Source organism: Pieris napi, chromosome 6 (assembly GCF_905475465.1).
Source record: "Pieris napi chromosome 6, ilPieNapi1.2, whole genome shotgun sequence".
In the NCBI taxonomy this organism is placed as follows: domain Eukaryota; kingdom Metazoa; phylum Arthropoda; class Insecta; order Lepidoptera; family Pieridae; genus Pieris; species Pieris napi.
In genome coordinates, this window is record NC_062239.1 from 5,415,550 (window position 1) to 5,432,431 (window position 16,882).

At 33.3% G+C, this 16,882-nt stretch overlaps 2 protein-coding genes across 3 annotated transcripts; both read left to right on the forward strand.

Annotated features, from left to right (window-relative positions):
- Window positions 1-4,251: 4,251 nt before the first annotated feature.
- Window positions 4,252-8,393, forward strand: LOC125050274 (28S ribosomal protein S30, mitochondrial). 2 transcript variants are annotated; one of them, XM_047650002.1, is made up of 6 exons: window positions 4,252-4,356; window positions 4,443-5,030; window positions 5,122-5,251; window positions 5,445-5,586; window positions 6,134-6,289; window positions 7,570-8,393. In XM_047650002.1, the coding sequence occupies exons 2-6, from the start codon at window positions 4,588-4,590 to the stop codon at window positions 8,337-8,339; spliced, it is 1,641 nt and encodes a 546-aa protein (XP_047505958.1). In that variant the 5' UTR covers window positions 4,252-4,356; window positions 4,443-4,587; the 3' UTR covers window positions 8,340-8,393. The 2 variants fall into 2 exon arrangements, with proteins under 2 accessions (XP_047505958.1, XP_047505957.1); XM_047650001.1 differs by lacking the exon at window positions 4,252-4,356 and having other exon boundaries at window positions 4,386-5,030.
- A 2,712-nt stretch (window positions 8,394-11,105) lies between these two features.
- LOC125050170 (putative elongator complex protein 1) lies at window positions 11,106-16,874 on the forward strand. Its single transcript, XM_047649811.1, has 8 exons — window positions 11,106-11,591; window positions 11,759-11,981; window positions 12,082-14,521; window positions 14,670-14,836; window positions 15,034-15,253; window positions 15,390-15,594; window positions 15,826-15,970; window positions 16,628-16,874. The coding sequence occupies exons 1-8, from the start codon at window positions 11,253-11,255 to the stop codon at window positions 16,687-16,689; spliced, it is 3,801 nt and encodes a 1,266-aa protein (XP_047505767.1). The 5' UTR covers window positions 11,106-11,252; the 3' UTR covers window positions 16,690-16,874.
- The last annotated feature ends 8 nt before the right edge of the window (window positions 16,875-16,882 follow it).

Consider the following 16,882-nt stretch of genomic DNA (forward strand, 5'->3'; position numbering starts at 1 on the left):
ACCACTTTGTGGAACCAGCTGCCCTCTGAAGTATTTCCGAACCATTTCGACTTAGGGTCCTTCAAGAAAAGAGCGTACCAATTCTTAAAAGGCCGGCAACGCACTCGCGAGCCCTCTGGCATTGTGAGTGTCCATGGCCAGCGGTATCACTTACCATCAGGTGAGCCTCCTGCCCGTTCTATAAAAAAAATAATAATAATTAAATGACATGACATTTGTTAGTAATGTTATTAATTTAAAAAATGGCAATACAAGTAGAAAATTTAAAAACGGTTTTTGCATAAAGCTTTTTTTTGTAAAATAGGAAATAAATTAAAGGTTTGGTTTGGTATTCAAACCTTATGCTAAAAAATGAGAAAAATAACATTTTGCAGGTTTTGTTTTACATTTGAGAGATTTATTATTGTCTTTCTTCGACACTCATTATCAATAAGATAAAAATATTAAATATAGGGTAAATAATATGGTGTTAGAATTTCAGTCGCGCTCTTTAATTATAATAATAAAAGGTATTAGTTGTGTTAGTGTCGCTGCACAATTTCTTCCACATCGTCTTATCTTTGGAAAACCTGCAAAACCCGCAAGGGCCTCTCATAAATTGGTCTAGCGATTAGGGGATCGGCCTTGAGGTCTAGGAGATAGCCCTCTACTCTGCCAGTCATAATTAGATTTTTTTAATTTTTTGGGGCCTCTGTGTTTTACGAAATGAAATGAAATGAAATGAAATAGTTTATTCTTGCAAGTAGGACTATATAAATCACTTTTACAATGTCATCCTAAACTAGATGAAGTCGACATTTCCTAACTGACTGCCCTGAGAAAAAATGTCGAAACAAACTCGGGGGTCTTAGTCTCTTTTATAGTCCAGATAATACAATAATAAATTAATAAATTGGTGTAAACAAATGCAGAGTATTTACTGGACTGGTCTTTGGAAGAAAGAACCAGATCGATCTGAGCAAGCCTGTGCCAGCAGACGGCTAGCATGCCCCGAATAGCTCATGCAGCTCAACCATTTTTAAGGGAGCTGCACAACCCGGTACACAACAATACCGCCAGTGGCACCATAAAAATATGTGGGGCAACAACTCACTCAGATCGCCAGCCCAAAATAACTATAGACTAAAATGTATCAAATTATAAATCAAGCAAAAGAGTTTATGATATACCCGCATAATGTTTACACTTACAATGGATACAAAATGTATTTTTAAGGTGTACCTTAAAGCAAGGAAAAAATAATGAAATTGAAAAATATAATCGAAATATAAACATTATTCACTTGGCATGTCAAAGTGTAAAATATTGTATGCAAAAGCACAAAACATGTCAGTATTGTAGAAAAAGAAAAAATGAATATGCACTAAGCACAAAACATGTCAGTAATATAGAAAAAAAAAATTTAAAAAAATGAATATGCACTAAGCACAAACATGTCAATAGAATAAAATAAAATGCATATGCAAAAGCACAAGACATGTCAGATTGTAAATATGTACAACATGCAAAGAAAAAAAAAAGAAGTGAAGGACAGCTTAAAAAAACACAAGCGATAGCTGTATAAGCGAGCAGCTCAATCCCAGGCGTTTCTATCATTTAAATAATCGGATATCCTGTAATATCCTTTAGTTAATAATTTTGATTTAATAAAAAATTTAAATTTCTTAAGGGGAAGTTTACGAACATCCATAGGAAGTTTATTGTAAAAGCGTATACATTGACCCATGAACGAGTTGCTTATTCTATGAAGGCGAGTAGCATGAACTGTTAAATTATTTTTGTTCCTAGTATTTCGGGAGTGAAGATCAGACAATTTGACAAAATCCGGTTCGTTTTTGTAAACATAAAGTAAATTTTCAAAAATATATTGTGAAGTTACAGTCAGAATGTTTATCTCTTTGAATTTCTCTCGGAGAGAAACTCTAGGACCTAAGTTATATATAGCGCGGACAGCCCTTTTTTGTAATAAGAAGATTGTATTAATATCCGCACAGTTTCCCCAAAGGAGAATGCCGTACGTCATCAAGCTATGAAAATAACTGAAATAAACAATTCTGGCAGTATCCACATCAGTAATTTGTCTAATTTTCCTTACAGCATAAGCAGCTGAACTGAGCCTTCCAGACAATTTGTTAATGTGTGGGCCCCACTGTAGTTTGGCGTCAACAGTAATGCCAAGAAAAACAGTTGACTCAACAGGGTCCAACTCTACTCCATTCAGTTGTACATTGGTGCTTAACTGCCTCACATTAGGCGTAGAAAATTTTATTAATTTAGTTTTACTTGAGTTCAAAAGCAGATTATTAACATTAAACCAATGGACAACCTTAGATAGTGCCAAATTAACTTGGTCAAAATTTTCAAGTTGACGCTTAACTTTAAAAACAAGCGAAGTGTCATCCGCAAATAATAGGATTTTGTGATCATCCCTTACACAAAAAGGTAAATCATTGATATAGATAAGGAATAAGAAAGGACCTAGAATTGAACCCTGCGGAACACCCATAGTTACCACAGATCCTTTTGATTTTTTGCCATTGATATCTACACTTTGTATTCTATTGTCTAAATATGAACTGAGAAGTCTAAGAGCCTTATTTCTAATGCCATAGTGGTGTAGTTTCTTGATAAGTGTGTCATGGCAAACACAGTCAAAAGCTTTGGACAAGTCACAGAATATGCCTAAAGCATCCTGTGAATTCTCCCAAGCCTCGAATACATTTTTGAGTAGTTCCACACCTGCATCAGCAGTAGACCGACCCTTAGTAAATCCAAATTGTTTGGAGTGAAAAAGATTCTGTCTGTTAAAATGCTTTAGCATTTGCTTTAAAATTATTTTCTCAAAAATTTTGCTCAGTGTAGGCAAAATTGAGATAGGGCGAAAATTCGTAGGATCGGTTGTACTACCAGATTTGAAGAGTGGAATCACCTTGCTTAACTTCATTAAGTCCGGAAACACACCAGATGCGACACAAGAGTTGAACACAATTGCCAGAAATGGGGAAATACATTCAATTATTGAGGATATTATTTGAACTGACAACCCCCAAAGATCGGTGGACTTTTTTACTTCCAATACGTGTCCAAATAAAGTCAACACCCCTGGGGGAGACCCATGCCTTATTTATAAGTTGTGTATATAGAAAGTCGAAAACTAAATTTGTATGAAAATGACAATTCGTGTCGTCTAATTTATGGTATGTAATGGTACCAAAGTGTCAAAAGACGAGTTTTAATCTGTAACCGTTTCCTGTCTTTCCACAATGGCTTATCGCATTCGCAGCAAATTTGTCATTGCGTCTCGTCATCTGAGTTCTTCTTCGGTTTCGAAAATGATTTCGAAGCGAAAAAGAACTTGACTGATTATTAATCGATTTTTGACGTGATAACGTCTTTAAAATCGTTTTAGTCGGGTGACATGTTCAGAAACTTGTGTCACACCAAAACCTCACGAGCGCGATCGCAGGTATAACGAGAGAGAGACGGACCGATCTCCCGTCTCATCTCGAGCGCTGCCAGTCATTCCGTGAATGTATGAAGAAAAATGTATATCATAGTCGAATAAGTAAACTTGTCATTTTACACCCGAAATTTATCATCAAAAGTGTGAATAAAACGATAGATGTAATTTAAAATTTGAAAAAATTGTTATCTTCATTAATTCCTTACTTCTCAAAAACTTATATCACCAATAAGACGTTATCACGTAAACATCTCTATCGTAAACCTACTTTACAAACAACCAATATTGACGTGATAACGTCTTTAAAATCGTTTTAGTCGGGTGACATGTTCAGAAACTTGTGTCACACCAAAACCTCACGAGCGCGATCGCAGGTATAACGAGAGAGAGACGGACCGATCTCCCGTCTCATCTCGAGCGCTGCCAGTCATTCCGTGAATGTATGAAGAAAAATGTATATCATAGTCGAATAAGTAAACTTGTCATTTTACACCCGAAATTTATCATCAAAAGTGTGAATAAAACGATAGATGTAATTTAAAATTTGAAAAAATTGTTATCTTCATTAATTCCTTACTTCCCAAAAACTTATATCACCAATAAGACGTTATCACGTAAACATCTCGATCGTAAACCTACTTTACAAACAACCAATATTTTTTTTTTATTGAATATTTTGCCCTAAAACATACAGCCTAGTTTATTACTATGTTTTTGTAAATTTTACTGTGGTTTTTACAAACTATAACAGTTTCAAATGACGTTGTCATTATGACTTGACCAATGGTCAATGGAATTTCTGACTTAACAGTTAACAGTTAACCAACTTCATTTGATAAATCTTAATTCTTAAATGAGTTGAGAAACCAAGCAAAAACGCACATGCGTCTAAGGTTAAGAAATAAGAGTTATTATATACTAAACTAGACTGTATAGTAATGTTACATATCATTTTAATTTTTTGGTTATAACATTATAGGTACATACAACGAAATCTTCATAGGCTGGGTAAATCAAAGCAATCACAGTAAACTATTGAATTATTGTACTAATGTAGAACCTTCAAGATTGTTGATTATAATTTAAATTAAATAGTATATAAGTTATAATAAAATATTATCAAGATGCTTTCTGTGAGAGCACAGAGAGTTTTTACCAAAGCAAAACAATTAAGTATACGTAGGTATGCTCAAGTGGCCTTAACTGAGGAAAATGAGTATACTGAAACCCCAAACTATCCTCAAATTCAAGACATGTCTTTACAAGCAAGAAAATTGCGAAAAAGACAAGCAGTATATGAAAAAATTAAAAAGATTAACACAGTTGAAGAAAAGCAAATTGCTCTAAATATGCCTCGTTATTATGGATGGCCATGTATTATGTTAGGAGATGATCGTTTCCCGTACAATGCTATGCCTCTTGTCCAGTTTTATACAAGAACTCATTTCAAATCGATTGAATCACTTCCTACCACATACAGTGAGACTTCAGAATTAGCAGACTCAATTGTTAATGAAATCAAATCTCAAGTTGAAGACTGTATTGTTATGGAAAACCTCAGTATTAGGTAAGGATTATGTTAAATCTTTAAGATTCAGTTAGTAAGTGGTAACTATGCACTGTATTATTAAGATGTGAAATTGTCATTGATATCATAGGAGGAGTGATGATTGCCAGTTGGAAGAGTCACAAAAGGAAGATAATCTAGCAAAAAATATTGTAAGACAAATAAACAGGATTATAACTAACAATGCTGCAGATAAAGTGCCTCACATTTTACCATCACAGGTAAATTCCTCTTTTATTTTCTTGTGAAGTAACAGTTTACTTGAATTAGTTTAAGGTTTCGTAGCTAGCTACTTTATCTATGAAAAAAAACTTGATCGCCCATTTATATTGGGACTATTGAAATATGGTACAAACCAAAGATAGACTAAACCTCTAAGCTATATTTGTATAGGTTAAAATTGCATCATTTCAGATTGATTATGATCCAAGACATGAAGCATTTTGGTTTATGGGAGGTTCTAATGTTCCAGATAATGTTGTGAATTGGAGAAAACAATATGCTCCCCTAAAAGATCGATTGTATGAACCAATTGACCGGCCAGTACAATATAAAGGTAGCTGTTGATAATCATGTAACAAAAACTATTTCTATCTAGCAAAAACTAACTAGAATACAGTTTATTTGTTAAGTAGAAATGCTAAATATAGTATTTATTAAAAAAAAGACCAAGGAGTAGTAGTTGAGGTGCAATTACAACTAGAATCAAATAATCATAAAAATTACAAGTCTGCCATGCTAAATAGGACAGTCAACATTAATACATAGAAGTTTGTACTAGTGAATTTTCATATTGTTTTGCTTGATTCCTTTTTTGGAAAATATTGCTTTATAAAAATTGATTTTAACTGTACAAATCACTTAATTCTGGTAGCAATGGACTAATAAATGCCAGATGTAACTATGGGGTTGTTGTAATGCCATTGAGGCATAATTAGGATGTATCTTTGAATGATTTTAACCCAAGTAACCTCACATTATGGAAATTGATACATTTTGATAAGTTTATGCGATATACAGCTTGTTACGGAACTATATTCATATGACATACAATAATATGTATGTATATTTATTTAATGCAGTAAAAAAATCTTGTTTTTTAGGAACACCATTTTTAACAGTTCGAAATCACCTTCCATTGAAGCCATTTGTTCCATACAGTGAGGCAACAAACCCTGAATTTAAAGTTGAAAAGTTTTCTTACTTACCTGAGAGTGTTGGTTATAACGTAGAGTTTAGACATGGAACAAACATACCAGGTATGTTGCTGTTATGATGATCAAATAATATGTATATATGTTTATATATAAGTATTCCAATTAGTTGTATATAATCCAAGAAAATATTCATGTAAGAAACAAAGTTTTAGTCAAATTTAAATATAGACCACTATTTTAATAGAGTTATCTATTAGGCAAATTGCTAAACCCTTTTTGGTCCCATCAACACAATAAAACAACCAGACAAACCACTGCCAAAAAACCTTTTCAATACTTTACATGCAAGGAACACGATTAAAAAATATATATATTTATTTTTATAGCTATTATATAGAAGGACGTATTAGCTATAAAAATATCCTTTTGAATTACTTGTAGAGTTTTTGACCTCATACATTCATCAAAAAATCTCATTCAGTCTGAATAGTGAAGCCTCTGTTTTGTTTTTCTGAACGCAAGAATGGCGTTAGCAACAAATTAATCAAAAATACTCATTTTTGGTAGATTTAAAGCAAAAAACATACAAGTTTTGTTATAAAAGCTATAGCTATAGCTTAAGTGATTTTTTTGTTCGTCGCAAAAATATAAGTTTCCTGGTATAAGATTAGTTAGGAAATCGACAGAATGTTTTCCTGATGAAATTTATGTAATTTATGTATTTTTGTGTTTTTGATGCTTACGCAATTACGTTTTCTTGCGTCGATATGTAAGTTAATATAGTCTGATCTTGCAAGACAATCAAGTAAATGTTTTTATGAAAATTACTATTGAGTCAACTAAAAAAATAAGGGTGCCTGTAGCTATGTACACGCGTATGAAGTTATACTTCTTTGGCATTATTAATAATAGTTTTTGATTGCATGCAAATAATTAATTACAATTAAATAATCAAAGACTGGAAAAGGAGTCATTATAGTCAATAAAGTTCAGTTTACATTTGAAAAATTAAATAAATAAGTATTATTCTCTTACATTAAGTGTAACATAAATTCTATTATTATTCGAATGTCGTTTTCAAGTTATGTCCAATGCCGTAGCATCTTCCGTGGGCAACTTCATACTGTTAATTTTGTGTCACGGTGCGCGCGCATCAAAAATTTCACTCTCATCAATTTTTAAAACGCGCCTAAAGAAGTATAACTTTAAAAAAATATCCAGACAAGGGACAGACATTGTCTGCATATAATGTTACCAATAAAACACCTAGAATTTAATTAAGTAGATATTTTTTTATTTATTTAGGTAAATCTGTTGCACATAATATTTTTAGTAATATAAATAAGGTTACAAGTTTTTTTTTTACATTAAACTTGTTTTAGGATTTTGGCCAGGTGATCTAGATGAATTTGGACTCCTCTCATTTCATGGTAGAGGACACATTTTAAATCGAAAGGAATCATATGGACCACAGGATAATTTAGAGGCCTTACATTGCCAAGCTATAGTAGCCAGTTTCGGTTGGTTATTAGCTCAGGCTAACTACCAAGGATTTACAACATACAATGACATAACATATCCATTATCCACTCAAACAGTTATTACCAATGGACACTTAATATCACTCTATGCATACCAACTAAATACAATTACCATGAATATTGATACGATTGACAACAACTTGAAACACAACATTTGTTTTGGTACTGCACCAATGAAATTATTCGAAACTATTGAAAATAGTCAAGTAAAAGGGCTTAACCTAGATGTTTTAAAAATGCTAGTTCAGTTTTATCTAAATATGCCAGAAGCTCGTGAACATGAAATGAAACCCTATCTTGGTAAGGATCAACAGGTTGTAGCTGATATAGAAGATGATAATAGACGTTGTTGGCTTGAGGATAGATATAAACATTTAGTTTCTAATCGTCCCAAACATAATTTACTACCGGAAGTATATCTTTGGGAAAATATTTACAAAATTAAACACAAAACCCGTTTCTTTGAAGCTAAGAGAAGGCCATTTGAATTAGGTGTTAATCCATACAAACGCAGATTAGATGAACATCTACCTCCATATATACCCAAAGTTTTGAGGCCATATCCAAAAGCTAGGAAGAAGTTTGAAACCACATACTATCCTGAAGTGTGAAAATCTTTAGTCTTAAAAACATATATGTATGTAGATAATAAAATATGTAACTATTAAGTTGATTGGTTTTAATTTTAGTGAATAATTTCAGTTATAAATGTAATTTAAAAGAGTAGATATTATGTATCCTTATGTATGCCCTTGAAATGAGAAACAATCTTAAAATAATCAGTAAGTATAGAAACAACAAAACTTTTAATTAAGGGATGTGATTTACTTGACAAACGCTTTATCTCCTTTTGATGCATTCAACATTTCTATAACAAGTCTAAAAACTTTTCTGTTTATCAACTTTTTAATTATTTTGAATTTGGAACACGTATATTATTTTAAAAACTTCTTTTGATTTTGCGCCATTGCACATATCTTTTCGCGTTCATAATCAAATTACAATATGGAATAAGGTGTTAAAGAAAATCTCAGTGATGTCCTTGCACCAAGTGGGTTTACTTTCCACAGCTTGGCCCACTAGAGTCAGACAGGCAAAAAGATGACCAGCCGAATGACCTAGGCGATAGCCATGCTGACGATCAATAATTAGCTGGTTCTCCTCCGGATATCGCAAGTGCTGCCTATTGATAATACACCCAATTAGCTTAAAAATAAAGAAGTTATTGCGATAGGTCTGTAGCTGGATGGGTCCGAGCGGTCCTTTTGTAGGAATGGGGTGAATATGGGCAGTCTTCTATGAACTTGGAACTACGCCCGAAGAGTACGACAGTTGAAAGAGCCGCTTGAGCGCCTAAGTCAACTCGGAAGCACATGTCTTAAGTACGATCGACGAAAGAGGTCGTCAGGGCTATTCGACTTGTCGGTAAGTAAATCGGGGGATAAAAAGCCTTCCGCACACCAGTTTGTTCGAATCGAATTCTGGCATTGAAAACCCGCTATGCGCAATAGTAGGGGGTAAGGTCCTTGTAAGTCATCAAGCGTGGAGTTACAACTCAAAGGAGCTCTGCTTTCTCTTTCGCTGAGTGAACCATCGAGTGATCTGATGACTGGAAAAAGTTTCCCTGAGTTGATTTTGCTAATGACCAAAAGGTGACCATTTTCGCGAGCTTTTCAGCAATTAAGAATGTTAACTAATTTTGAATACAAACCCTATTTTCCCTCAAAAATAAAAAATATAAGTGAAAGATACTATACGATACAAAGTACTTTGATACGACAATTAGATTCCGATGGTGTTACGTCATCTCACAACACCCTTCGTTACGTTTCATTAAAAATTATAATTATTATGAAATCATATGATGTGCCGAAATGTGCAAATAAAACCCGCAATGAGCCTGACAAATTGTTTTTTTATCGTTCTAAAGGACGTCCAAATGCGAAAGAAATGGATAAAAGCTAAAGGCCACTCATTCTTTAAAAAAATACCATTTTTTCCAAGACATCTTGATTCCGTCATTTCGTTCTTACAAAATGACATATAACTTTCGACGACGATTTTTTGAAATGATTAAATAAGTAATGAATAGACTTTTCAACATCTCGTTTTTCACAGTATACATAATTTCAAAAAAAATAAAATTTTACTGAACTTCCTGGTGCTTGACGTGTTACACCAAATGTACCAAAGTGATTCGTGATTCTACATTAGACCGTACACACATAACTTTTTTACTTGAACGTACACAATAGCTTCATCACCTGTCACATATTTATTACAGTATTTTGCCGATCTGGAATAAGTTACAAATAAAAATAAATAAAACGGCCTTACCAAATGTATATGTTTTATGATTTTGACCTCATATCGTCGATTATGACCTCAAAATTTCTCGGTTAAGGCTTTGGAAGGCCGCGTTAAGTTTCTTTTATACAGAGCTACATCGGCATCCTTTATAGCCGTTGCGTAACCTATATAGGTTTTATATCTATCTAAAACGGGAAGCCTCTTTGCAAGAATGACCAAACCATAGCTGAGATTTCCCACGAATGGAACCACACATTATGGGATATACAGTTTCATAGCTTGTATTACCATTTACCACATCGACGATACACTCATCGATGGTATCAGGATTACTACCCTTGAAACAGACTTGTGACCATGGGTCATGCTGCAAAGAAATGACGCAAGTCATCCCAATCAGCCGATTTGCAGTGCCAGACACGACGGCATGCTAAAAATGCGGGCGGGATCTTAGCTTAGTAGGCACTACGGTACCACCACCAGGCAGTTATCGGAGCATCCACAGTAACTTCGTAGAAGTCTGGGTGAGAAGTCAGCATAAGATAGCGAAAGTCAGCTAGTTCTGATATTCGCGTAGTCATTGTGACCAGTTTATTTAAACCACATGCAAGAGCGAAATCATGAAAGCCTCTTCCCGAATAGTCTGTCGTACGAGAGTTCAAACACTCAGAATGATGGGCATTAAAATCGCCGAGTATAACGACTTCAGCAGGTGATAGAGATAAAAGGGAATCGATTGCAGTTTGGACATGATCTATAAGTGGGTCGTCTTCGGTGGTGCCGCTGTGTGACCTATATCTATTATTATTATTATTCCTGCTAAAGCAGTCATTCTTCATTACATTCTACGCATACAAGATAGGTAAGTGACATATTAAAAATATACACATTATCAATAATTTTGAAGAGTGCTTAAATAATTTTATTAATATTGACACCATAAAAACCTAAATCCAGAATTTGTACCTGAGCGATGGGTTTCCAATGATGAAAAATTAATTTAAAATGTTTTTCAGAGGGTAGTCTGTGGTTTAAATCATAGATAGTTCAAATTTTAAGCAGTTGTGAAATGTGAACTCATATACTAGCATATTCTGTGACTTCACTTTTATTGATTAGCAAAATTTTCATGCTTTCATTGTGGAAGGGTGTGTTTTTTTAACTTGTTGCTTTCATGTTGTGTTAGAGGAACTCAATCAAGTTTTACAAAGAAAATGCGGAATTTACAACTTTGGCGAACTTCCGCGAGAAAACTTGATTATTTAAGTGATGAAATATCATGCGCCTGCTATGGTCGTCATGGAGCATGCCCTGCCGGAGAATTATTTATATGCACACATAACCTTATTGTCCGATGTTTTACTAAAAATGGAAGGTTAAAATGGTCTAAAGACCTTTCTGAGATATCCTCACTCCGTAACGCGCCAGTCAATGCAACTTATCTGAGTTTGGTAAACACCCTGAGCATTGGGCTATCAAATGGGGAAATATTTGGAATGACTGAAACTGGTGCTGATCTTGAATTAAAAGGTATCTGTGAAGATGGGATCTTGGTAAGAGTTTTTGTATTTGTAACTTAAGTGTTAATAAAGCGATAGCTTTAAGTTTCTGAATAGTTTCAGTTAAATAACCTTTACATACTAAGTATTAATAGTAACAAGGTAAAACTACATATGTGAACATAAACAAAATAAGTTACTTTTAAACTCTAATGTTCAAGGCATTTGAATGGAGTCACGATCAAGAGACATTGGCTTTAGTAACAAAGGACTACAGGGTTATGGTAATGTCATGCACATATGACGTAGTGAATCATGTGGACCTGCTAACAGAAGAATTTGGTGCAAAAGAATTTATAACTGTTGGATGGGGAAAGAAAGAAACTCAATTCCATGGCTCAGAAGGCAAACATGCTGCAAAAGCCAAAAGCGACTTCTTTGTTGGTAATATTTTAATTTAGAATCTTTAATATTAAACATTAACATAATTTAAGTTTATTTATTATTATTTATCAGATTCATATCATTTATATTTATTTTACAGATAAACATGCATTGATTAATAATCAAGTATTAATATCTTGGAAATATCATGGACGCTTGTTTGCTGTTGGATTTACAATGGAAGGAATAAGACGCTTTAAAGTTTTTGATCGTGGAGGAAAGTTGCTCTACACCAGCGAGAGACAGCAGGGTCTTGAAGCAAACTTGGGGTGGCGTCCCAGTGGCAACACTATTGCAACAACGCAGAGACTCTCAGATAAATATGTTGTTACATTCTTTGAAAAAAACGGTTTGAAACATGGAGAATTTGAAATACCTGAAATTGAAAATATAGAAGTACAAAAAGTTTTGTGGAGCCAAGATTCAGAGATTTTGACTTTAGTTTGTAAGGACTTGAAGGATCGTTCTCCTAAAGTTCTATTATTCACAAGTAGCAACTATCACTGGTACCTCAAGCAGACACTTACATTTAGTGGTCATAGTAAATTAAGCCAGATTATGTGGGATAATGGTTTTGATACTACACACAACAAAACACTCCATATTCTGTTCAAAAATGGATGTTACTATACATATTCATGGGTTTGGGATGTTGACCACAGTACTGGAAAATGTATAAAAGATGATGCAATAGTGTCAGTTATTGATGGAAAAAAACTATTAGTGTCTTCATTCCGTCAATCAGTAGTACCACCCCCTATGGCGAATTTAGAAATTGAGACAGATACTTTTATAGACTCAGTGCAGTTTCTCATGGAACCTTGTGATGATTCTGACTTCAACTCTTTTTTTATTTGTTCTGCCAACATGTTGACATTCTACCAACAAATTCAGAAGAAGCCACTCAAGTATGTGGTTACTAAAACTATATGTTTAAATACATTTGAATTTCCATTTCAATATTATAATTGGTACTGGTGGAAACAAAATGTTTTAGCTGTTATTCAATTGGATGATGATAGTAATTATAAATTGTTATTATTTACAATATTGGAAAATGGATTAGAAGAGATTTATTCTAAAAGCTTACCTGCAGCTGTTGTACGAATTCATTCCCATCCACTGATACCTAAGCTATACTTTCACCTTGAAACTGGTAAAGTTATGGAATATAATTCTGAAGGCTTAGAGGAACTAGCTGAATCATTCCCAGTCGCATGTCCAAAATTCTGTGTTTTGCCCATTGGAGACCTAGGCTACTTTGTAGGTCTAACACATAAGGGGCTTTTATATCTTCAGGACAGAGTCATAATGAACAATGTTGGATCAATTTTTGTTCACACTGATTACTTTCTCATAACATCAAAAAAAAATTTTATGCTATGCACCAAACTGACTCAAGATGGCCTGGGAGCAGTAATTGATTATGATGATACAGAATCTCCCGATGTTTATAAAAGAAGAGTGGAATGCGGGTCAAAAATTGTTGTAGTCGTCCCTAATGACACAAGGACAGTGCTACAAATGCCTCGAGGTAACCTGGAAGTTATTGAACCAAGGCCCCTTTCACTTAAAATTGTTGGTGAATACTTGAATTCTCTTAAGTACTATGAAGTATTTGATTTGATGAGGAAACAAAGAATCAATCTTAATTTAATATATGATCATAATCCTCAACTCTTTGTCGATAATATTGATAAATTTTTGGAAATAATAAATAATAACTCGTGGCTCAGCCTCTTTCTGACAGATCTAGAAAACAAAGATGTTACCAAAACTATGTATGCAACTAGCTACATCTGTAGTGAGGAGAATAAGGACTGTGACAAAAAAGTGGATTTCATTTGTGATCTTGTAAGAGAGCGGCTTAATTCAGGAACAGACAAATTAGCTAGAGTGCTGCCATTGCTAACCACCTTCGTTAAAAAGAACACAATACAAGACTTAGAAAGCGCACTAATCATTATTAAAGATCTAAAAAACCTAGAATTTAACGGTTCTAAACTGCCAGTATCTTCAGATGAAGCTCTAAAGTACCTACTTTATATTGTTGATGTTAATAAGTTGTTTGATGTTGCCCTAGGAATGTATGATTTTGATCTGGTGCTATTAGTAGCCAATAAATCTCAAAAGGATCCCAAAGAATACATACCTATGCTAAATGAATTGAATGCAATGGATGAAAACTACAAAAGGTTTACCATTAACAAAAATTTAAAAAGGTATCTCTTAGCCGTTGATAGTCTCATTAAATGTGGTCCAAGCAAACATGAAGAATTAAAAACATTTGTAAAATACCATAGTTTGTATAGAGATGCATTAAAAATGTTAACACCAGGTGATTATATTTATAAACAGATTTGTGATGATTTTGGTGCATATTTAAAGTTAAAAAAACAATACCTAGAATCTGGGATAATGTTTGAAAGGGCTGATAATATAGAAAAGGCTTTAGAATGTTACAAAGAAGTTATGGAATGGGAGTTGGCTATAAAATTGGTACAACACTTACCTACAGATGAATTCAAAGCAATATGTTGGTAGGTAATGTTCAAAGTATTACTTTATTATTCAAGGCAAATACAATTATAGGTTAGAAAAACAGTCCTGACAAACTTTGTAAACCTGTTTAAAGTACCAATTCTAATTTGCACGAGAAGTATCTTAAGTTTGTTCTCATCTTTTCAGGGATTTTGTTGAAGCTCTAAAGCAAGAAAAGCGTCATAGTGAGGCTTTAAGGATTCTAGAGATGCTAGGTGATAATGAAATAGAAACTATAAAGTTTGCTGTGGAAAATGGAGAATTTAAGTCTGCTATACGACTATGTTATAGCTTTGACATGCACACGTTTTTAGGTATTCTCACTTCTAAGAAAAAAAACTTTTCTGAACACAAACAAAAGGAATTTTTCATGATAAAATCTTTGAGAAATCAAATTTAATTCCATTAGATTTCCCTTTTTAATTATTCATAATTAATTGACTCAATATTTACACAACACTTAAAATAAACAGTAAAACAAAGCTAATATATGACAATTATTTACTTTCAGAGACAGATGTTAAACCAGCAGTTATAGAAGAGTTTAATAATTTAAAGGATCTATTAGAGACAAATTTGAAAAATTTCAAGAACTATAGAGATCGCTTACAAGTAGTTCGGGAGAATAAATCCAAAGCTCCACCCAGGAATGAACATATTCCCTACTATAATCGTGACTATGACTTATATTCTGATGTTGGAAGCACTATTGGCTCTTCTACTGGATCAAGGTATAGTCAATAATATTTTGGTTACCAACTTTTATAATCAGAATCAATATTTTCCTGGGTATAATTCAATATATTGTAACATAATTTAGAAGTTATTTTGTCTCTTTGCATTGTTATATAAATACTAAACTTTTAGCCGCTCCTATCGCTCAAGCAAGAACCGCAGGAAACATGAACGGAAAGTTGCCTCATTGAAGGAAGGATCACAATATGAAGACACAGCCTTGGTGATGGCCCTACATTCACTGGTCACAGCTACATTTGAATTACGACCGTTGGTCAGGGAAATAAACTTAGCTCTTTGCAGCTTATATAAGGATGATGAAGCTAAGATACTACAGGTACATTAAGTGAAGTGTTTAAAGAAAACACTTTTTTACCAGATTGAAGTTATGTATTATGCAAAATAATTGTAAATTTATAATAATACATAACTTCAATCCGGTAAAAAAGTGTTTTCTTTAAATGTGTAAAAGTTATGTCAAAAAAAGACAAATACTAAGTGAAGTGTTGTTTTAATTTAAGTAAAATTAATTATATATTTTTCTGAAAATCGCATGTTTTTTTGACAGTACCTCCTAGATAGAGTGCTACAAGAAATGAAAGACAGTTTCAATCAAATTTGGACAGACACTTTTGTCATAGAGGCGACAATGGCAGTAATAGCAGCTGAACAAGCAGGGGGCAGCATTATACGCCAAGGGATTGCAACTTTAGGTTAGTAACTTATGTAAAGTGTTGCTTGCAGATTTATATATTAATAAAATTTCATTTTTGATTAACATGACTTATAAGACGGTTATTACGTCGTCGTGTGGAGGCTTTATTTATTTCAGACATAAAAATAAATAATAATAATATTAGGAAATTTTATGGGTGTCGGTGGTACAGCAATCTGTAGAATGGTTGACGACACATGCACAGAATAGCCTTATGGCTTACAGAGAGCTGGTCTTACAAAATCAATGAGAAAAAAACTTGACATTATGGACTGGACAACTTCCTAATATGATCTTCATATCCTATGTATAAATAAATAGATAATTGCTTAATTCATTTAATTATCTTGGTAATACCTGACTAATCAATTGAAATAAGAAATATTATTAATACTTTATAGGGCATTCTGGTGTCAGTTGAATGTACATCTCGACTATTTTTTAAGTTCTGTTCAGCATCGCTGTCAGCGCCATTGAGGCGATTTTCAAATCGAATCAATAACTAGTTCTATAGCCAAACTTATATCTTTACGAGAGTTACGTCAAATATTCGGATTCGTGAGTCAATTAATCTATAGTTTATATTGTTCAGTGTTCACCCTAAGCTCTTTGTTCCCCTGAGCCAAATAATTAAATAAATTTTTGTTTGTTTCAGAACCTAGTGTCAGAATAGCTCCTGTTATTCAAGATGTACGTTGGAAATTAGATTTAGACTAATTTCTAAAACTTTAGAATCCCTTCTATTTATCAAATTCAGCATAGAATTGTACAATTTTTATTGTTATATCTCAGAAAGTTAATAACATTTTGAATGTATATAAGAAAACTTCATTATTAACTATTCTAATGTAGATCTTCAAATACAAAAAAGTTTAAATTTGTGTCTAAATTTATATATCATAGTTACATT